The sequence below is a fragment of the Apodemus sylvaticus genome, chromosome X (genome assembly GCF_947179515.1).
Source record: "Apodemus sylvaticus chromosome X, mApoSyl1.1, whole genome shotgun sequence".
NCBI classification, from domain to species: domain Eukaryota; kingdom Metazoa; phylum Chordata; class Mammalia; order Rodentia; family Muridae; genus Apodemus; species Apodemus sylvaticus.
Genome location: NC_067495.1, coordinates 59502720 through 59527124, shown reverse-complemented (window position 1 = coordinate 59527124; position 24405 = coordinate 59502720). Strand labels below are relative to the sequence as shown.

The 24405-nt window shown below is 37.8% G+C and overlaps 1 protein-coding gene across 1 annotated transcript in view; it reads left to right on the top strand.

Annotated features, from left to right (window-relative positions):
- Ophn1 (oligophrenin 1) overlaps positions 1-24405 on the top strand; it is a 353532-nt gene that overhangs the window by 167889 nt on the left and 161238 nt on the right. The window contains exons 6-7 of the mRNA XM_052171168.1: positions 14783-14884; positions 19135-19245. Of these exons, the coding sequence (XP_052027128.1) occupies positions 14783-14884; positions 19135-19245 (213 nt within the window). The remainder of the gene's footprint in view (positions 1-14782; positions 14885-19134; positions 19246-24405) is intronic.

The following is a 24405-nucleotide window of genomic DNA, read 5'->3' as shown; positions in this document are numbered from 1 at the left end:
TTGTGAGCCCCCATGTGGTTGCTGGGAATTGAAGTCAGGACCTCTCGAAGAACAGCCATGGCTCTCAACTACTGAGCCTTCTCTCCAGCTTGTCTCCCCCTTACTTTCCTTTCTATTTTACATATACTATAATATTACCCAAGGTGACTTGTTGCTGGAGTAGGACAAGGCTGGACTCCCTAAGTGAGAGTCCTGTTGCCCTTTCTTCCATCCCTTTATTAGAGTGTCAATAGCTCTATTTCTATTATTAAAGATCTGGCTGTCATTGCAATGGTTTGTTATGTCTATCTGGCCATGTTTTCTCTATTTGAAGATAGTAATGGGGGTAATCATACTATGCCTTAAAGGAAAACATCATAGTATACCACAGTTACCCTGAACTATGAGCTTAGCTTTTTGGTGTTGCTGTGAGAAGTTAGATAAAGTGGTTGATGATGCCTAGGACTAGTTGAGTTAATAAATCCATTGAGATAAATTTTATAACTTTACAGTTGTGAGAACAAATGAACTAGAGCTGTTGTATGCCATCACATGAATGACTGTGACACATACATGCTGGAGTTAGAAGTGCTATTAAACGCTACATTTTATTTCTACAAAGCTCAAAATTACAGCGCCGGTGTAGATTATATCTATACATATAACCCACTGAGTCCCTTTAGAGTTGTTTATATGTATTTGGCTTAGGGATGGCCAAATGTGACCACGAATGCGAAGTACCTGGCTCAGAGTCAATGCTTTGATAAGATCCTTTTACAAGGTGTTCTATCTCTGAAACACAGAAAAGTAACAATATTTAGCCTAAAGAACGGACTTAAAAGAGAATACCATACTTATAATAAATGGTAGTGAGTAGAACTTAATCTAGGAAAAAGTCACATTTGTTTTCCATCTCTTTTGCCATCCTGCAGCACTGAGGAACTGTGTCACAGAACAAAGTCACCAACATTTTCCTTTCCAACAGTCAAAATGAGACTGTCATATCTACTGTAACCTTCCCAGTGCCCTTTCCATTTCAACCTGCCATCAAAACAGTTTATAATTTGTCAGAGTCGTCTTTCTTAGGTGAACAGGGCCTTACATGATCTTGTTATCATTAGCTGTTTTCTGTGTTACTGATGAAGTACAAGGAGAGGTGAGGAATCAGAGCATATCACATTTTGCATTAGATTATAATTTGGATATTCTTCCCCTTCCTATCCCTGAGGAACTATTAACTGCTACAAGTCCTTAACTGCTGCACTTGATATGTTTCTAGTGTGATTGAGGAATGGGATTTTAGATTTTACCTAATTCTAATCACATGAATATAACTATGCATGCCTAATGGTTATTATGTAGGTTAAGTAAAAATTTTATATTGTTAAATAGAAAAAAAACCTGTAGGCGCTAGCAGTCATTTTAGTTCTTACTATGCACAAAGCTGTGATGTGTAGCAAGAACATTCTCACATTACCCCATGAAGAAGGTATTTGTTCTTTTACCAGTGAAGCAGCAAAGGCTCCAAGAGGATCAGAACTTATTCAAGGTCACATGGTCTACAAAATGGCAGAGCCGGGACTCAACTTCAAACTTTACATCAAGAAGGATTTATTTCTTTTCTTCTACTTAATTCTTTCTTTCTTTACAACAGAGAGGCATAAAATTAAATTACTTAGTACAATTAATTCTAACTGCTAGATTTCATTAATAAATAGAGCTGTGGAAATTCTAGTTCGTCTCCTGGGACTTTGGTAATGTTCAGGATGGTAGGATAAATAATGAGTATCCAGAATGAAAGTTCCTGAATGATTCCTAGTGCAGGATTAGATCATGTATTAAGATTCTCCAAAGAATAGAATTAATAACATGTATGTAAATATGCTCTCTGGTATATGATAGCTTTACTTTATGATTCTTTTACTATACTATGTTGCTAAAGCAACAGGCATCCAGCAAAAAGCATGCTTAAAAATTTGAACTTTAATGTTTCTCATACTGATCAAATGTAGTATGATGCCCTGGTGTGATGTTGGATGATGGCAGTAAACCAGAGTTTCAAGTTTGCCACATGGTCACAAAAAACAAGTCCTACTTCATCATATACTGTGTCACTAACCTTTCCCCCCCTTACTTGATGGTTGCATCTAGAGATTTGTACATTGCCAGGCATGTGCACTACCACAAAGCTAAAACCCCAGGCCTTTAAGTTCTTTAAAAATTGTGTGATAAAGTCTTGTTAAATTGTCCTGGCTGGCCTCAGACTTCTGGTCTGAACCTTCTAGGTACTGCTTTTACAGGCACTTGCCACCATGCCTGGCTCTGTTTTTGATATATAGGAAAGTTAAGTTAAATTGATACATTAATTACTTATAACATTTTTTCAGCTTTTGATGGTTTAATCAGGACATAGCCCATTCATAAGTTCAGAAGTGTATGGGGGCTGGGGTGGGGAGTAGAGGATTAAGGAAATGATTTTAGGAGTTAACAAGTTGGAAACCTAGGTAAGATACTAAATTGCAATTGATGTATGAAGATATCTTCCTTTGTTGATTTGAAAACTTTATTTCCTAAAGCCTCGGTATTAGATGAGTCTCACATTCATTCTGCTAGATAATATGGTTTGTTCAAAGTGGACTGATTTAGTGTTACTTGTTGTCTACAAAGTACCTTAAGAGCAACCCTTGGACTAGTATTTGATCAGATATTTGGGCAACATGGCCTAGCCATGTCACTGCATAAAATTACCCAATATGATGACAACATTTGTTGTTAAGAATTCTGGAGGGTAGTAGGTTCCAGGTTTCCTTAAATTACCTAAGTACTATAGTTCTCTTAGATGTTACTTCAAGGCCATAGATGCCACAGGTTAATATAGTATATTGTTATTTTTCAGTGAGAAAGGACTCCATTAATATGCCATTTTATTCTTTTGTCTAGAGAGACAAATGTCTTCTCAAAACTGCCAACAGATTCTTTTATCTCATAGGCTGAGTTGTGGGCCAGCTCTTAGGTCAGTAATTGGCAAGGACAAATGGGAATAATAATACTCCCCTTGGCTTAGGACAATGGCTTTCCTTGCCCTGAGAATGATGTTTGCCTGCTTGATAGCTAAAGAAATAAGGAGGAAGACTGTTAAGCTGGCTATGAATTCTGACCGTTAATCATGGACTTTAATGAGCAGAGATGTTATAACTTAACCAGGAACTTTTAGAGTATACTCAAAAGGCAGGGAAGAGAAAAAAAGTTGTCTGTGCTATTTTAATAAACACTAAAGAGTTTTTCCTTATTTCCTGTCTTCTGTGAAGAGAATGTATTCAAGACTCATCAAGGAAAATGGACCCCTCTAAGATGCACAGAAAATGGGTGGCAGTTTAGGATAGGTCCTATATTCTGACTCCTACCTTCTTTCTTTTGGATCACATTTAATGACCCAGAATTTTGTAAGTATATTAAGAGCTTATACAGAAGGTTCCCACTGTTGTGCGACACTATTTCTGGGGAGATAATACTTTTATGCCATATAGGGAACTGACTAGGGAACAAAGTACAGATATTGCCAAAATCCAACTTGGTGAACCAATGAGTTTTATTGGGGTTACTTATATAAATATGCTTGAAGGGTTACTTACAGGAGCAGGGATCACTGAAAAACAACTCTATCACCAAAATCTACCCCAGCATGGGTGATAGATACAAAGCTGGGAACCTAGAACACACTGCACTAGCTCCAGGCAGCTCAATGGATTGGAAAGTGAGTATATTCCCCTAGTGGCTCAATTGGTCTGGGAAGTTTGGCTTCTTTCAGGTTGTTTGGCTGATCTCTGATTCTTCTGGGCTGCTCAATCTGAGCATCTTCTAGGCAGCTCAGTTGGTCTGAGTGTGTTGCTCCGCAGTTATTACTGCTTATATACTCTTAGGGAGGGAAGGGCCAAGTCAGTTTCAGGAACCCCCCCCCCCCCGAAGCTATTTTGAGTTGTATACTTCCAGTTTTAACCAGCTTCTCAACCAGTATGAAATGTTTCATCTTCCCTGACAACACTATTGTCACATCCTTGTAAACATCTTTTGTCTTAAAGAACCACCCTCCAAGATGAAAGGGTTTAATCTTGGAGGAAACTGCTATTATTATTGTGACCCCTAAGTTTTTAAACCATAACTTAATATGATCTATTGCTACTAATTAATTTTGTATTGTATCACACTTTTCCTTCAAAGATGTCCCCCTGATTATGGTGTTTTAGGTAGGGTTCTATTTGCACTTACATAATGTATACTCCTGTGAGAAGACTTGAAACTTCATGTACACTAATAGTGCTGCAATAACCTTCTAGGCCCAGAGTTATTACTTTCACATAATGCTATCTTGTCACTGGCCATTTTCTTTTAGACAGAATCAGATGCCCCTCCTTTATGCTATGGTCCTATTTCTTCTGTAAACAAACCATGCCTTTGTAAGACTCACTTATCTCATCTGAAAATGGGTTAAATAAGTAGTAAAGCTCTTTTCTGCTATTAAAAATGAGCACAATTTGAATGAATATAATAGATCAGATTCACTTTCCTTATCTGAAAATGATGAGAGGAGTGAGCTGTATAATTTATGTATTTTTAAAATTCAGTGTCTAATACAAGCCAAGACTAGAACTTGGCTAGGCCTTTAAACTGCCATTTCAAAAGCCAAGGGATGCATTTTTACATTTAAAGGATACTGTAAGCCAAATATCTATCTAGATAACTTAGCTAATATAATGTCTTATTTATTTGCCCATGTTTTAAATAAAGCAGATACTTGTGTGTTCTGTCTTTTAGCTGGCAGTGTGTTGTCAGTCCCACCAGGCACAACAGTCCTGGAAGACATCCAGTTTTTCCAAGGCTGGCTTCCTCAGAAGGAATCTCCTCCAGGAAACTAAATTCTGCTGACAGAGATGTGTATACTCCCTGGGGGGAGAATGAGCAAAGATTGTGTTGTTTGTGGGATAGGGTCTTATAATGTGTGCCAGGCTATTTTTGAGTTCATGATCTTCCTCCCTGACCCTTTAGAGTGTATTACCACACCTGGAAAAAATAGAGATGTATTTTGCATTAGTTTGTATAGTCTGTGTGTATTTGAGCTGTGATGTACTTAGTTCCTTATAGGTATCTTATATCCTTTGGCAATTAAAGAAGAGTTATTATTTGATAGTAAGGGAGAATAAAAAGCTTTTAACCCCATTCCAAGTCTAGATTTGGGTGTTGGCAACTGCATGTAGAAGCTCATAGATGCTAAGCATATGACCTTCCGCTGAGATAAAACCCACACTCCACCAAACAGATTGTTGTAGTCAAAGGTAAATACTCTAATGTTAGTATTTTTAAAATATTTACTTTCTATATTTTCACTCCATCCTTGTCCTTATCACTTATGCAATATATGTGTTAAGTATTTATCATGCATCATCTCTTTGGAGCTTGCAACAACTCTGTGTTAGAAGTATTAATCTTGTCTCCATTTTACACATGAAATAACTGAGGCTGGGAAATAAACTTTTAACAAATGTTGGTGTTTGATCTCAATGATAAACTCCTATATTAGAAAGGTTGGAACATGTGTCAAGTCAATTTTCAGCCCTTTTACACATTTATCATCGTTCCAAAATACTTTTGTAGGAGGTCCATTAAACCTAAAATATTGGTTACCTATTATAAAACTAACATGATAAAGTACCTTAAAATGCAGTGGCACATATCAGTAAACATTTATTCTAGCTCATGTGTATATTGCCTAGGATGGCTCCATTGAACTCAGTTGATTTTGATGGCTCAATCCAGGGGCTTCTTTTTGTCCCATGCATTTATACTATTCCTGTAAAAGAGAGCAGTAGTATGTTCTTATGATACTAGCAGCAATGCCCATGGTTCTTGAGCAGAGAAATGACATACTTTAAGGCAAGACACAAAGCCATTAGACTGCCATTTTTTCACAAATTCAGGGGCTAAAATTAGTCAAATGGACAAGCTAAATTCTGAAGTGAAGTGCATTCTGCCTTTAGTGAAAGGCAGTGCAGTATCACATGGCAAAGTACATGAATATGGGCAGTGGGAATTTGGGGAATCGGTCATTCAGTTGACTGTGTTCTGCCTGAAAGTTAGTGGTAATGAAGAATTAATTTTTAAGACAATGTCTCATATGTACCATATTGGTTTCTAATACCCTTTGTTGTTGAAAATAACTTTGCAGTTCTGATTTCTTGTCTCTACTAAATGCTGGGATTACAGGCATGCAGCATTATGCCCAGCTTGTGCAGTGCTGGAGATGAAACCCTGGGCCTCTTACATGGTAAACAAGCACTCTACAAACTAAGTTGTGTGCTCAGGAAAAAAATAGGTCATGGAAAATTTTCTGATGGAAACCCAGAGGTATTATTAGAAGAGAATAGGGACTAAGGGGTCTCTCTCCTCTTAACCATTCTTTCTCTTTTCCTTTGAACTAAAATTATGTCATCTTCCTCCTTTTTTTCTCCTTAAAGCCCCTCCCAGATACCTTTCCTGAAGCCCCTGCCCCCTAATTGATAGCACCCTTTTCTTTGATTTCCTTGGGTAGATATTTGGGTAGAATTTAGGGAGTGACACTTAGAAGGTCTGATTCTCTTGTTCCTGCAGAGAGATGGAGCTCACACATGCTAGTTGAGTGCCCTGATGTTCAACTATATCCCAGAATCCCAACCTTGACTTGTTTGATATCAGTTTGAGAAGGTTCTTTACTCTGCAGATACTTTATCATCTAATATTTGTATTATATCATCATCAAACTATTACCACTTAATGTTCTCTACTGATTTTAGTTTGCTTTTAGACAGGGTCTCACTGTGTATCACTGGCTGGGGTGCAGCTCACTATGTAAACCTGGATGGCCTCAAACTCAGAGAGAACTTCATCTTCTGACTTTTGGAGTGCTGGGGTTAAAGATGTGCTCAACCACCCCTGGCTCTTTTCACTTGGGGAATTGGGTTAAGTTTTCTCAAGTACTTAGTAACAGAGCTAAGACGATAAGCTTGAGGTCTTTTTCTCATTCTAGATATTTGTCACAGAAGGGGAACTATTTGAAGGTGGGGGGGGGTTCTCACTTCTCTGGTTCTCTAATTTTTCTCTAATTCTGTTACCCACATTGCCATGCTCATCTGTTTCCCATTTCCTGAAAGGTCTGAAGGAAGAGAAGCAGACAAGAATCATGCCAGGAAGGGTAGAAGTTCAAACTGAGGAAGTATTTGCTCCAAGCAATTGTGTTTTTAACAATTCTGTCCTGTAAGGGGAAGAAGTTGATAGCATTGTGCCCTCCCCCCACCACTTCCCTGAGATATTTCAAAGAGGCATCTGTTGCCATTTGATATCTTAATTCAGGTTATTCCTGGAAGAAGCACACTAGGCTAGATATGAATCACGGCCTCTTTTCACTTTGCATTAGTATAAACACATACATATGTTTGCATATTCATAAGATGCTCATGTAGTATTCAATTTGAGGTAAGAGTCACTTATTGCCATTTCATAGATTGGCAAAATCAAATTAATAGCTAAAACCAAAGTCATAGAGAAGTGGCATAGCTCCTGAGTCCAGTATACTGTGCAGCTGTTCAAGAGTATCACAGCACTCTAGAAGGGAATAGACTCATTCTCCTACTTGCTACTCCTGTGATATGGGATCATTTTGCCTTTCTTAGCATTGATTTTGACTGTAATCCATGGACGATAATTGTGTCCGTGTTGTAAGGACAATGTGAGATGTCCTTGATGCTAAAATGTTAGTTCCTTTTCTGCAAGGCATTAATGTGAAACTTACAAGTTTAAACTGCACATAAACAAGTTTTAAACTTTAAACTATATATATATTCCTTTTAACTTCTGCATTGTAAGTTTGCAAAAATGCTGTCTTTTTTCCAGTGGGTGGTTTTAGCTCCTTTGTCAAAGATCAAGTGACCATAGGTGTGTGGCTTAATTTCTGAGTCTTAAATTCTATTCCATTAATCTACCTGCCTGTCTCTATACCGGTACCTTACAGTTTTTATCACTATTGCTCTGTATACTGGCTGGTTTTGTGTGTCATCTTGACACAAGCTGGAGTTATCCTTGAGGAAATGCGTCCATGAGTTTCAGCTGTAAGGCATTTTCTTAATTTGTGATCAAGGGGGGAGGGCCCATTGTGGGTGGTTCTGTCCCTGGGCTGGTAGTCCTGGTTCTATAAGAAAGCAAGCTGAGCAAGCCAGGGGAAGCACGCTAGTAAGAAACATCCCTCCATAGCTCCTGCTTCCTGACCTGCTTGAGTTCCAGTCCTGACCTCCTTTGGTGATGAACAGAAATTTGGAAGTGTAAGCTGAATAAACACCTTCCTCTCCAACTTGCTTCTTGGTCATGATGTTTGTGCAGGAATAGAAACCCTAAGTCACTCTGTAATACAGCTTGAGGTCAGGGATGGTGATTCCCCCCAGAAGTTCTTTTATTGTTGAGAATAGTTTTCACTATTCTGGGTTTTTTGTTATTGCAAATGAATTTGCATATTACTCTTTCTAACTCTATGAAGACTTGAGTTGGAATTTTGATGGGTATTGCATTACATCTGTAGATTGCTTTTGGAAAGATGACAATTTTTACCATGTTAGTCCTGCCAATCCTCGAGCATGGGAGATCTTTTCATCTTCTGAGATCTTTTTTGGTTTCTTTCTTCAGAGACTTGAAGTTCTTGTCATACAGATCTTTCACTTGCTTGGTTAAAGTCACACCAAGCTATTTTATATTATTTGTGATTATTGCGAAGGATGTCATTTCCCTAATTTCTTTCTCAGTTTTTCCTTTGAGTAGAGGAAGGTTACTGATTTGAGTTAATTTTATAGCCAGCCACTTTACTGAAGTTGTTTATCAGGTTTAGGAGTTCTCTGGTGGAATTTTTTTGGGGGGTAACTTAAGTATACGGTCATGCCATCTGCAAATAGTGATAATTTGACTTCTTCCTTTCCCATTTGTATTCGTTTGACCTCCTTTTGTCTCATTGCTCTGGCTAGGACTTCGAGTACTATATTGAATATGTAGGGAGAGAGTGGACAGCTTTGTCTAGTCCCTGATTTTAGTAGGATTGCTTCAAGTTTCTCTCCATTTAGTTTGATGTTGGCTACTGGTTTGCTGTATATTGCTTTTACCATGTTTAGGTATGGGCCTTGACTTCATGATCTTTCTAAGACTTTTACCATGAAGGAGTGTTCAATTTTTTTCAAATGATTTCTCAGCATCTGATGAGATGGCCATGTGTTTTTTCCCCTTTGAGTTTGTTTATATAGTGGATTACGTTGATGGACTTTCTCATATTGAACCATCCAGGCATCCCTGGGATGAAGCCTACTTGATTATGATGGATGATTGTTTTGATCTCTTCTTTGATTTGGTTTTTGAGAATTTTATTGAGTATCTTTGCATCAATATTAATAAGGGAAATTGGTCTGAAGTTCTCTTTTTTTTTGTTGGGCCTTTGTGTGGTTTAGGTATAAGTGTAATTTGTGGCTTCATAGAATGAATTCGGTAGTGTTCCTTCTTTTTCTATTTTGTGGAATAGGTTTTATTAATTGTTGTGCTTCAAGACATGTTCATACTGCCTTCTGTGTCTGATCCAAGGACTAAAGTAAAGAGACAACTTCCCTCAATGCAGATTTTCAATTGCAGGTGCCTATTGAGTGTTATTGCTCTCTGTCAAATTGCTGAAGTATGTTATTCTTTTACTTTCCATAAGTATTGCTGAGGGCCTGGGAGTGTATCTTAGTGTTAGAACATAAAGCCTTTGGCTTGTGTGATGACAATTTTCCCGTCAACTTGACACATGCTAGAGTCATATTGGAAACGGGAGCCTCCATTAATAAAACACCTCTCCCACTAGACTATCCTATGGGAAAACTTGTGGTTCATTTTCTTTATTTATGATTTGTGTGTGAGGGGCCCAGCTCACTGTATTTGGTACTGCCCCTGGATTGGTGGTCCTGCATGGTATAAAAAGTAAACAGAGAGTAAACAATATTCCTTCATGACTTCTGTATGAAGCTCCTGCTTCTAGATTCCTGCCCTGATTTCCCTCATTGATGGGCTCTATCATGGAATTCTAATCTGAAATAAACCCTTTTCTCCTAACTTGCTTATGTTCATTGTGTTTATCTTAGCAGTAGACACCCTAGGAAGGACATATACATCAGCCTGTGTGGTGAGCAAAGCTAGCATTGCCATCACTCCCACCACAAAGAAAACCCTGAGTTATTGTTTCCTGTTTTCAAAATTTTGAGGTTATCACTTTTAGGAAAGCAGCATAGTAAATCTTTTCTTTATATTCTTGTGAAGGTCCCTCATATGTTGATGTATGCAAAGGTCCTATTTCCTGCCTACAGAAGCATTGACATCCTGTAACAAGAGTGGTTAATACCTTGCCCACACACCTGTGCTGCATGCTGGGAACCCAGACACTCATGCAATTGTGTCGAGAAAGTAATATAAGCTCTGATCCTCTGCCAAGTAGGAAGAGAGAGAGGGAAACAGCTGTCAGTTCCACAGCTGGTTTGGTCAACTCAAGTGATCCTGTCTTCATCTTGCTAGAAAAAAGAGCCTCCCCAGTCTATGATAGTTTTGCTGAATCAGAACCAATGTCTTAAAGTCTTTGGCAATTCATCTTAACTTCCTCCAGCAAGGACAGAAATTGACTGGCTCTGCCTGCCTGGACACAGTGTTCTTGAGATATTTGTCATGCTCCTGAAGTGCCTCACCCAGTTGCTTCTTTAGAGCAGATTCTCTTGGTGGAACTGTTCATGGCACTCACACATTTTGTCAGACACACATTTTCTTCAGTGTTCACTTTGGTGCTTTTATAAAACAATGAATGACTGAAAAAGATAGAACCTTATAATGATATAAGAAACCACACCTACAAGACCATGGTGCATGCCCATCATCCAAGCACTCTGGTGATTGAGGAAGTAGGAATTTAAGGTCTGTTTGAGCTACATAGCTAGGCTCTGTCTCAAAATCAAACCAATACAGAAGACAGAACACTCTCTATAGGTGATTTGGGCTTTAATGTTTGCTGACTGTTTATGAAGGATGTTGTCAGCTTAATATCAGCATTCATTTTTAAAAAGTGAAAGGAAAATGGGCTTTTTAGTCTATTTCTAGTCCTTGATGGAGTATATGAGTACCTTGAAAGCTGATTCCAATGGCCTTGCTTTATCAAGATTCCCTCAGAGCTATGCCTGAGTTTGCTTGACACAAACTTATTGGCTATATTTTGTCTAACACAGATAAAAGAATTTGTGTAACTAGAATGCTGAATTTGTGCTTAAAAACAAGCTATAAATGTAAAATGGAAGTTGTGGTTTGCCTGAACCTTTCATACTTTGATAATTTGTTCTCCTTATGTTCTGTGTAGCAATTTTCATGCATGTAAATGGTATTCTCATATACATATGACAGAGTTACCAAGTTTCTTATGGCTAGATTTTACTAGAATGAATGAAATGTTAATATAATGCATGTAATAATTCTATAATCCCATTTATTGCAATTATTTTTACCCCATCTTCTTTTTCTTCTATTTATCCATTTTTGACATTTTAAAAGTTTCCATTCTTTCTCATATGCTCCCTTCCCTTTTTGGTTTTGTGAGACAGTGTTTCACATAGCCCATACTGGCCTACATCTTTCTGGCTCTGTCTCCTGAATACTAGGGTTAAAGGAATGTAGTACCACACCAGATTTAAGTTATCACTTTATATATACAATGCTGAGGGAATAGGGGAACAACTTCTAATTCCCAAGTAGGATATAGGAGAGTTGAGCAAGACTTAGAACAGACTCCATTGACATAAAGGAATGGGATCTTGAAGGCTGAGTTGTAGTTAACCAGAGAAGTAGAAGGAAGAAAACAAGAAGTGGAGAGCACACATTGTGCCAAGACAGAAGGCTGTCACCATCTATGCTAGATAGTTTTATGACAACTTGATACAAGCTAATGTTGTCAAAGGGGAGGCAAGTTGAATTAAGAAAATGCCTACATAAGATCAGGCTGTAGCAAGCCTGTAAAGAATTGTCTTAATGATTAAATGATGGAAGAGCAGCCAACACATTGTGGGTAGTTCCACCCTGGACTGGTGGTCCTGGGTTCTATAAAAAAACAGGGTGAACAAGCCAGGGGAAGAAAGCTAGGAAGCATTCCACTCTATGGCTTTTGCATCAGTTCCTGTCTCCAGGTTCCTGTCCTTTTTGAGTTCCTGTCCTGACTCTCTTTGATGATGAACAGTTATTAGAAGTATCAAAGAAACCCTTTCCTCCCCAGTTTACTTTTTGGTCATGGTGTTTCATTGTAGCAATAGAAATCCTAATTAAGACACCCTTTCTCTCAGGGTGTATGAACTGAGTCCTATAGTCAATACTTGCTTTAAGGAAAGAGGTTTTAAGTAGTTTGTTCTACTTCATAATGGCAGGGTGTCCTTGGATAAGCAACTTAATATTTCTGATTTGGTGTTTTCATTTATAAAACAATAGTACTAACTGGAATGTTTTATAATACTACAATAAGATAACTAAACTATCAGAATGAAAAGTTACTTTTATGAGCATTAATGCAAAATTCCCAAGTAAAATGTTATCTATCTGAATCTAGCAGCAATAAAAATGTATCATGAGGGGCCTGGTTTGTTGGCTCAGTGGTCAAGAGTGCTTGATGCCTCCCCAGATGACTCAAGTTCAGCTCCTAGCACCCACATTGGGTGACTCACAATTCCTATGACTCCAACTCCAAAGGATCCAATGCCTCTGGACTCTGCAGGCATCTGTACTCATGTTCATTATATACCCCCTCCCACACACACAAAAATTTAAAAATCTTAATAATCTTAAAAATATATCATTATTAGCTAGTGCTTATCTCAAACCCCCTTTCTCAAAATCATCCTTGGAAATCAAGCAATGGAATTACCTTCATGGTTAGTATAAAGAAAAACATCATATTTATTTAGTAAATCTAAAATGGAAGAGTAATTCATTAGCTCAATAATGATTACACAATAAAGACATATAGTATACCTTAGTAGAGAAACTTTTTTGTTTTTGTTTTTTGGATTTTTTTTTTTTTTTTTTTTTTTTTTTATGAGACAGGGTTTCTCTGTGTAGCCCTGGCTGTCCTGGAATTCACTCTGTAGACCAGGCTGGCCTCTGACTCAGAAATCCGCCTGCCGCTGCCTCCCAAGTGCTGGGATTAAAGGCGTGTGCTATCACTTTCTGGCTTTAGAAAAGGAATTCTTATCAGCAAAAAATACCTTTTGTATTGGTAACTCACCAATCAAAGTTAGCGTAGTGAAAACAGTCTTTGAGGACACTGCTGCCAGCATTTCTTTTAAATTAGCACAATAGTTCATTAAGCTCGAACACTCAGTGGCTTTTTTAGCCCAAAGTCCCAAAAGTTTTTACACAGTCCTCCCCAAAGCATGATCAGGTCTGTCTCAGCCATTATCACTCTCTGATTCCATTCTGTGCCTTAGTTAGGGTTTTTACTCTTGTAATAAAACACCATGACCAAAAGCAAATTGGGGAGGAAATGGTTTTATGGGGGGTGTTACAGATTACTGTCCATCACTCAGGGAAACCAAGATAGAACTAAAGTCAGAAACCTGGAGGCCTTGACTGAAGTAGCCGCCTCAGAGGAGTGCTGCTTACTGGCTTGCTTTTCATGGCCTGTCCAGCACTGCTTTCATAGACATTCCAGAACCACTTATTCATGAGTGGCACCACTCAATAGTAAGGTAGGCACTTCCATATCAGCCATGAATCAGGAAAATGCCACACAGACATGATGACAGGCAGTCTAATGAAGGCATTTTTTTTCCTCAGCTGAGGACTTTTTTTACCAAATAAACCGAGATCCTGTCAGATTGAGAAGCAAAATTACAACAAATTGACAACGTGTGTTGTCAATGTTTCTTTAGGAGCTTTGTGACTTAGACTTGTGCTGAGCTACAACAGAGAAATTAATTACATTTCATCCCCAAGGAGAGTGAAGGCTGAGTCCCCCGCCTGCCATAAAGCTAGCTATGAAGTCTCATTTCCTATATAAACCTTCCAGAATTTCACTCTTGCCAGCTTTTTTAAAAATTATGAGATATTTTCTTTATTTACATTTCAAATGTTATCTGCTTTCCTGGTTTTCCCTCCCCTCCAAAACCCCCTATCCTCTCCCCCTCCCCTTCCCCTGCTTCTATGAGATTGTTCCTATACCCACCCACCCACCCTGCCAGCTTTTAATAGGCATCCATGAATCCTTCAATAATGCTAAAGAATTCATTTGAAGAAAGTAGCCCAGGATTCCTACTGTCTTGAAATGCATGCTGTTTGAGGTCATTTGATTTCATACAGAGTCACTCTTGGTATATTTATTTCACATTTGCATTTCTCTCTTTTGAAAAGATCAAACGAATACTAACCATATATGAAAAACACAGAAGGCAAGAAAGTGCTTTAGCAACAGAGGCCCCCTTTGAGTGGCATTTTTTGGAGCAAAAGCTTGCAGGGACTTCAGCTCTACCAGTAGTAACTGTCTTTTGCACAGGTATATTGGTTTAGGGTTATACTTGAGATCAAATCTGCTTGAGACCAGTGCAAAATAGCACTGACCGTAGGTTTTTCTTTCTTTCCAAGGAGCTGCAGGGACTGACCATATGACACCTGAAACTCTACCTTTCATTCTCATTTCTAAGTTCATAGTATTAAATTATAGAAATTTAATGCAAAGTTTCTTTTCCATGTCTAGGAGAGGAAGAAGAAATTTGAGAAGGATGGTGAGAGGTTTTACTCATTACTGGACCGGCACTTACATCTGTCATCCAAAAAGAAAGAATCTCAGTTACTAGAGGTATGTTCACAAAGTCTAACCTTGCTTCCTTCTTGTGCTGGGCCTTCTGGTTGTGAGATTGTCCCATAAGATGGCTCAACAGGAGTCATGGAAACATTCACAGAGAATACCTGAGTCCTGGCTTCCAGGCTCTGAGTCTTGAGCCAGTCCCTCCACTAACCTCCTTTAGTAAGGAACTCTGTTCCTGGCTTCAGTTCCACTGTGTGAAAGAATGATACTCAAACATCTTGGGTGTCACTTTCAATTCTGAGTTTCCAAGTCTGTGATTTTAGATTCTATGTTGGGGTAGATAAAAAGTAGTATTGTATTTGGTATATGAGAAGCAGACATTTCCCCCCTATGGTGTTCCACTGCCTGTTTGGTGGGGATAAGGGGATACTGCATTAGGGCCACTGCTTTCTGTGAGACCATCAGTGGCTCCATTTATTCTAAGCCACTATGTAATAGATATCTACCAAATCATTATGCTGGGTGGAACAAGGCTAGAGGGCCACTAATACGATGTCTTTGTTATTCTGGGTGGGATTCTAATAAAAGAATGTGCACTAATCTCATAGCAGCAAGGCTCTTTCTGTCTGTCAAATGCATATAATAATTTTAAGGAACCTGGGGAATCAGGAGGTGAGGACTTATGTCTGGATGGAGGAAATCCCTTTGTAGAAGAAACTTGCCTTTCCAATTTGAGATAATTATTTGAAAAAATATATATGACAAACAGAAATGGAGAAATTTCCCTAGAAAGAGGCTAGTAACCTCAAGGCTGAAAGGCATGAGATAGTCTTCAGAAGTGATTTGCTGAGAATTGATACTAGTGAATGACGAGATGGGATAATCAAATGCAGTGAGCTCTCATCTTGACTGGGTGTAACAACAAAGAAAAAATGGCCAAGACATCAGAGAGTGGAGAAAAATTTATTGCCTGCAGCAGGCAATGAAATCACAGGGATAACTTTCAAAATGATGCTCTTTGAACACAAGAAGGATGAGGACATTTTTAGAGAGGCCCATAAAATAAGAGTTCATCTTTGCTTAGCAACTGGGATTGTTGCATGTGGAACCCTGTACATGCTAGGCAGGCACTGTGACACTGACTTACTCCTCTTTTATTCCCATTCTGTTGGATTTGACAAGTGTATAATGATATGTGTATAGTGTAGGGTCTTGGAGAATAGCTTTGCTCTTCTGATATTCTATCTGTTCCATTCTCACTTATCTCAAACCCCAGGCAGCCATTTCTCTTTCTCTGGACTTCATATTTTTGTCATTTCTGTAATGTTCGGTCATTAGAATCCTACAGCATGAAACCTTTTCATATTGGGTTCTTTTATCTAGCAGTAGATATCAATTGTTAGTATTTTGTATGATTCTGTGGCCCATTTCTTTTCAGGGCTGTTGTTAATAGCTATGCATGTATCTTATATCCTATGGAAGAATTTTTCCTTCTAAATCTTGGCAGTTATTAATATGGCCTTGGTAAATATTTGTGTGCAGATTTTGTTGAAGTTCTTTTGGTAAATGCTGTAGAGTATAAAAGTTGTGTTGCTTTTTAAGCCTGTTTTATTTTGTATGAAACTGCTGTTTACCAACCTGTGCCATTCATCTTTCCAACCAGCTCTGAGACTTTCTTTTGCTTGGCATTCTTATCAGCATTATTAGTGTTTTTACTGTTAGCCACTCTAATAGGTGTGCAGTGGTATCCCACTTTTCTTGTCATTTGAAATTTACCAATGACATGTAATACTGAGTGTTTTCCTATATCCTCACTTGCCACCTGTCTTCTCTGGTGAGATGTCTGATCATATTTTGCCTCTTTTAAAATTGAGTTGTTTGTCTTGTTGCTATATTTTAAGAGCTCTCTATATGATGTTAGGTGCCGATCCAGTATCAGATATATGCTTTACAGTGTTCCAGGTATGTATCTGTGATATTCTGCTATCAGGGTCTTTGGTACAGCAGCTGGTTTTGGTTTAATGAAATTTTGCATGTCTGTGTTTTCAATCAACCACGCTTTGGATATATTTGAAAGTCCTAGGAGGGGCCCCTGGTCCTGAAAAGGATCTATGCAGCAGTGTAGGGGAGTACCAGGACAGGGAAGCAGGAGGGGGTTTATTGGGGAACAGGGGGAGGGAAGAGGACTTATGGGACTTTTGGGGAGGGGGAAACCAGGGAAGGGGGAAATCATTTGAAATGTAAACAAAGAATATATCTAATAAAAAAGAAAGTCCTGTTAATCTCAAGTCATGTAGATTTTCTGCTTCCTCAACATGTTTTGTAGCAGCTCACAGTGATCTCTTGTGTTTTGCTCTTTAGACTATTAAGTACTGTCATAGGTGCTATTATCATCATGTTATTATTATCATAGGCCAGATTTTCTCTGCCATTATCTTCTAAGAATTTTAAAATAGTGTCCCCTAGATTTGATGAGGGAAATGGCACCTATGAAATCTCAACAAAATAGTTACTTGAACCAAGACTGGCTATAATTATAATATCATTTGAAATGCTGATGTGGATAGTGAAAAATTTAAACTTAAAACTTTAAATTCTTTTAGTATACAAATAAATATGTTTCAGTGTGACATTTTTATGCATATATGTCATCATTCTTTTCTTATTTGCTCTACCCAGCTCTCCATCCTCCTCTTGCTGATACTCTTCCTTGTCCACTAGTGCCCACTTCAGCTTCCATAACACATAGCCCATGTTCCTTTCTTGTTCTCTCGCCTCCCTTTAGACATCCTGTCCCCTCCTAGTGCTTTTCTCCCTCTCTGTCCTACAGAACCACAGTACCCATGAATTAAGTCTAGATTCTGATTGAGAAGAGTAATGTGGTATTGTTTTCCCAACTTGGCCTTATTTCACTAAACCTGATGATTTCTAACTCTGAAAATGGCATAACTTTGTTTTTTTTTTTTAGTGCTAAATGTGTTTATGCCTCTCATTTTTAAAATCTGTCCATCTGTTGGTGGGCATCTAGGCTGGTTCCAGATCATGGCTATTATGAATAGTGCAATGATAAACATGGATGTGCAGGTGTTTCTGTAGTGTGCTGACTTAGTACTTTGGTGTATACAGTAGCTGTGTAGCTGGTTAATTTTGCAGAGCACTGCTATTGTCATTGAAAATGTTTGTTCCATTCAGTTTCTTCCATCACTTGCAGTTCAAGTTCACATATGCTACACATTTTGTCTAGAAGTTCTCAGATGTTTTATTTTATGTTGTTTTTCTCTTTGTTTTGACATTTGTATTCACGTACATTCAAGCTTGCTGATCCCCCCACCTCATATTGTCAGGACTCTTAGTCAAGGGCCCATACGTACTCAGCCCTAGACTCACTCATTCTTTCCTCAACCTTTTTCATACTGCTGGTGAGCCCAATATAGTAGGCTTCGTTTCTATTACAATATTTTAGGTTTCTGTAATTTCCTTTGGATCCATGCTTCCAAGTTTCATCTGTCTTCTAATAGCACATATTTGTTGTTGCATGTTGTTCTCTTTTTCCTCTAGAACCCTTTGCATTTTACCATGCTTGTTTAAAATTCAAGGCCTTATTCTCCACAGAATCTGCCTTCTCTTAGTCAATTTCTGACGCTTTTCCTTTTGCTTCAGATTGTGGGTTTTGTTGTTGTTGTTGTTTTGCCTTTTTGATTTTCTGCTTAAAAGGCAGAATATTTGGCAAAAGAAACTGAAGTAAATGCTCAGGGTGAGGTTTCATGCTTATTTGCTAGGTCTTAGCTTGGGATTCATTTGCCCTGATGTACTTCCTTTGGATCCCTTTGTATTTGTTAAGCAATTTCTTCTTAAACTGGCAGTAGTTCTTCAGTGAGGGTTGTGATCACCTCAGCATTGAGCATCTTTTTCTCTCAGGTGTCTGTTCTCATGAGCTCTGCTACTCTCTAGTCACCTACCAATACACTAGTTTTTCCCCTATGGTTTTAATTTTCTGTTGGATTTAAGAAGAAAACTTTTCCAATTTGTTCAGCCTTTTCCTTGATCTGAAAATCTGTATTAAGGCTCCCAGGCTTCCTTCATGTTTTACTAGAAGTAGGAGGCCTCAAATCTTTTTACTCTCTTGGTCTCCTATCCCCTCTCTGTAAAATAAAGTAAAATGGAAATAAAAAAACAATCAAAATAGGATATTTGCAGGCAGCTCAATGCCTCTTTAACTGTAGAATCTAATTGATTCTCTCATTCTTTACTTTTCAAACCGACCATGCCATTTTGTGACATATGTTGCCTTCTTTCTACAGGCAGACCTCCAAGTGGATAAGGAAAGGCACAATTTCTTCGAATCATCTCTTGACTATGTTTATCAAATTCAGGAAGTCCAGGAGTCCAAGAAGTTCAATATTGTGGAGCCAGTAAGTTCTATCTGTTGGTGAATATTCTAATTAATATATATTGATCTATCTCTGTGTGTATACATACATATTGGTATATGTATGTGTATATGTATGTATATGTATATATGTATGTATCTGTATTCTCAAATGCCCAAGTGAATGTGGAGAACTTTTGTCATAAAATTGGAAGCTCAAAGAATAAAAACATCAATTCATGTTCATGCTTAACAATATATGTCAAGAATATCAGCACACAGATTTTTATTTTGTTTGCTCTTAGAAATGTTCATACTCTTCCTTACTACATTTATACTATTTTGCTCTCTATTTATGACCATTTTCTTCCTTTTTCATTTTTCCTTGATTCAATCCATTCTACAATTTCTATGTCACACTTTATTTTTCACTTTAAAATTAATATTTTATTAATTATTATTAGAAAATGTTATACAATGTGTCTTGATCATACTCACAACACTCCTTCGTTTAACTAGACTCACACTCATACCCCTCCCCTTTTGAAGAAAAGACTATCCTGCAGCAGCTTTCCTGCTTCTTAACAATATTTTGTCCCCTTTTCCATGATGTTCCAAGATGTTCCCTTCAGGTTAGGGGTTGTATTCTAAATATATCAATTGGAGGCAGGGACTCTACTATCAGATAATTTATGAATTCTAACCAGTTGTGGCTTTCTGTAATAGTCTCTGCTGCAAAAATAATGGTTGAGAGCTACACTTACCTCTTAATAGAAGGACGAGTATTTCAAATGTAGTTACAGATAAGGCTGGTTTAGGAAAATGTCAGGAACAAATTCTCCTCTAGGTAGCAGGGCCTCACTAGCCACAGGTAGCTGGCTAAATTAATACTGCCAGGTCTAAATTACCCCCTAGAGAGAGACAGAGAATCTGTCTGTCTTTGTCTGTCTGTCTGTCTGCCTGCCTGCCTGCCTGTCTGTCTGTCTATGATATTGCTTTTCTTTGGGCTTCCTCTCACCACTCAATGGATTTATCCTTAGCTATGTAGAAAGTTTTTGGTTTTATGTGATGTTCCACCTGTCAATTGTTGTCCTAGTCCTCTTCAGACAGTCCTTTCCTAAACCTAAATCTGGAAAGATACTGCCCATGTTTTCTTCTAGTAGTTTCAGTATTCCAGGCTAAGATATTCAGTTTATTTGGAGTTAATTTTGTGTAGGGTTATAGACATAGACCTAATTTTATTCTTCTACGTGTAGGCATTCAGTTTTTCCAGCACTATGTGCTGAAGATGCCATGTTTTCTGCAAAGAGATTTTGGCATCTTTGTCAAATGTTCAATGGGTATTGTTATATTTATTTTCTGTTTTGCTCTCTTTGCCTACAAGTTTAATTTTGTGCAAGCACCATGTCCTTTTTAATCCTGTAGCCCTGTGATAAATTTTGAGGTCTGGAATGTGGATCCTATTATCATTTCCTTTTTATGCAGGATTGCCTTGGCTATCCAAGGTCTTTTGTAGTTTGATTGAAAGCTTAAGAGTTTTTCCATTTCTTTCTTTTTTTTTATTGAAAAAGGGAGTAAAAACATTTTATAATAAAATTGAAGACTTACATGGAAAATATTTCTTATAAAATTGAAGAAATATATAGTAAACCACATTAAAATTGAAAATTTTCATGGAAAATTAAAGAGTAAAATAGTAGACATAAAAATATTGCAAAATTAATTGAAAAAGGAAGTAAAACATTTTATGATAGAATTGAAGATTTACATGGAAAATATTTCTGATAAAATTGTAGAAAAATGTAGAATAACATTAAAATTCAAGATTGTTATAGAAAATTATACAGATAAAATGGTAGGCATAAAAATATTTCTAAGTTGATTGAAAGTGGAATTATAAACACTGACAAAATTGAAAACTTACATGGAAAATATTTCTGACAAAATTGAAAAAATATATAGAAAAGCATGTTAAAATTGAAGAATATCATGGGGAGTTAACAGATATTAAGGAATAGTGATTGTTGCTTTCTGTTATTTTTGAAGTTATTTTTATGTTCGGTGGATATCTTCTTTTGGGTTTGTTGGAAGAAGATTACTTTTTTGCTTTTTCTAAGGTGTAGTTTCCCTCGTTGTGTTGGTGTTTTCCATTTATTATCCTTTGTAGGGCTGGATTTGTGGAACGATATTGTATAAATTTGGTTTTGTCATGGAATATCTTGGTTTCTCCACCTATGGTGATTGAGAGTTTTGCTCGGTATAGTAGTCTTGGCTGACATTTGTGTTCTCTTAGGGTCTGTATGAGATCTGCCCAGGATCTTCTAGCTTTCATTGTCTCTGGTGAGAAATCTGGTGTAATTCTGATAAGCCTGCCTTTATATGTTACTTGACTTTCCCCCCTTACTGCTTTTAATATTCTTTCTTTTTTTAGTGCATTTGGTGTTTTGATTATTATGTGCCAGGGGGACTTTCTGTTCTGATCCTGTCTGTTTGGAGTTCTGTAGGCTTCTTGTATGTTCATGGGCATCTCTTTCTCTTGGTTAGGGAAGTTTTCTTCTATAATTTTGTTGAAGATATTTACTTGCCCTTTAAGTTGTAAATCTTCGCTCTCATCTACCTATAATCCTTAGGTTTGGTCTTCTCATTGTGTCATGGATTTCCTGGATGGTTTGGATTATGAGCTTTATGCATTTTGCATTTTCTTTGACTGTTGAGTCAATGTTTTCTATGGTATTTTCAGCACCTGAGATTCTTTCTTATATCTCATGTATTCTGTTGTTCACTATGACTCCTGAATTCTTTCCAAGGTTTTCTATCTCCAGAGATGTCTCACTTTGTGATTTCTTTATTGTTTCTACTTCCATTTTTAGATCGTGGATGGTTTTGCTCAGTTTCTTCCCTTGTTTGTTTGTGTTTTCCTGTAATTCTTTAAGGGATTTTTGTGTTTCCTCTTTAAGGGCTTCTACCTGTTGACCGATGTTCTGTATTTCTTTAAGGGAGTTATTTATATCCTCCTTGAAGCCCTCTATCAGCATCATGAGATACAATTTTAAATCTATCTCTTGCTTTTCTGGTGTGTTGGGGTATCTGGGTCTTGCTATGGTGGGAGGACTGGTTTCTGATGTTGCCAAGTAGCCTTGGTTTCTGTTGGTTGGGTTCTTGGGCTTGCTTTTTCCCATCTGGGTATCTCTGGTGTTAGTTGATCTTCCTGTTTCTGGCTGGAGCTTGTCCCTCCTGTGGGCCTGTAAGCCTGTGCCTGTATTCCTGGGAGACCAACTCTCTCCTTGCAGGCCATGCACAGAAGGCCTTGGAGCTGCCTGACTTCCTGGTGCAAATGGTGCCTGGAAGACTCTGTCCCAGCTGCTCCACATTTTTCCATTTTTTTGATGACTTTATTATTTAGATTGCATTTTACTAAATCTGTAACTTGGTTTGGTAAAATGGTTATTGTCACAATAATATTCTATCAACCCGTGTCTTCTTCAATCTCTTTCTTCAGAGTTAAAGTTTTTATTGTAGAAGTGTCTCCCTCCCTCCCTCTCCCTCCTTCCTTCCCTCTCTCCTCTTCCTTCTTCCTCTCTTTCTCTCTCTCTTTCCCTCTCTCCCTCTCCCCCTCTCATTTCCCCTCTCCTTTTCTCCCTCCCTCCTGGTCCCTCCATCTCTCCATCCCTCCATCCTCCCTCTCCTTACCTGGTTGCTTAAGTCCTAGGTATTTTTTGAGGCTATTGTAAGTGGAAATGCTTTAGTGATCTCTTTCTCACCATGTTTTCTGTTGACATATGGAGTTATTAATGAGTTTTGTAAGTTATCTTACCATTTTGCTGAAATTGTGCCCCATTTCTAGTTTTCTGGTGGAGTTTTTATGACCTTTAAGTATATCATCTGCAAATGGGTATAGGTACTGTATGAAAACAAGTATTCATTTATTTATTAAAGAAGTATCAAAATTTTGTTGTATTCCAGGCACTGTATATTGCAGAAACCAGAATGACAGTTTCTTTCTTTATGAATACTGTACTTTCATGAGGTAGAAAGAATGCACAAAAGTATGCACATTATCTAAACAGTTGTTAGTTGTGTTGTGAAAGAAACAAATTATGTTTGTTTGGTGAACATAGATTCACAAACCTCAATAAACTAGATCTAAACTGAATGCCAGCATATATCATCACAATGATCATCCACCATGATGACCAAGTTGGCTTTATCTCATAGATACACAGTTGGTTCAACACATGAAAGCTAATAATGTAATAAATCACATAAATGGACCTAAAGATAAAAATTGCAGAATCATCTCAATAGATTCAGAAAGGGCCTGTGACAAAAATCCAGATTTCCTTCATGAGAGTGAGGAATGTTTAGACATTCTCAAAAATGTAAAGATGTGTATCCTGAGATATTGGTAGAAAAAAAGGGAAATTTCAGGAAGTGATGTTTGACTGAGACCCATTGGGACCCATTGTCATGCAGTGTGATTTGAATGTCAGCCTCAGTGCCATAGAAAGCCACTAAAAGGGCATTAAGTATGCCCTATCAGAACAATTTTATTGTGTGGGAAGTGGCTTGGCAGAGGGCTAGGAAAACAGTTAAAAAGCTATTATAGGCTGGGTGAGGCAGCACATGCTGGTAATGTGTGCACTAGGAGGTGAAGGCACAGAATCTTGAGTTTGAGGTCCGCCTGGGATACAAAACTGGATTCCCAAATTAATTAAAGAAATGCTATAATGGTATAGGTAGGAAGACACATTCAATTGAATTGGTGTGGCAGAAGTATAAACAGTAAAGGATAGGTTAGGACAACAGTTTGGAGGTTTGGAGATATGACTCAGTGGTAGAAAGCTTGCCTCACATATGCAAGGTCTTGGGTTCTATTTCTAGCACCAAAAATGATATTTTGGAGGAAACACTAGCAGAAGGTTCTGTTGAATAGGACTTAAATTTGAGTTAAATAGAGATAAGGGCTGGTTCTGTAGTTCTTGGTTTGAATGACTGCAGAGCACTGATACAATTTCCTGAGATGAATTTGGGGGAGAAAACCGTGAAGGATTGTGGATATAAGTGTCAATGTGATCAACATATTGCTCTACCATATATTTGTCATAAATGTCCATGTATGTGTGTATTGTCTTGTTTTTATGTTTACCTTTTTACATCTGATATGCTCACGCATTTCTATATTTCATCTATTTGCTTCCTACAG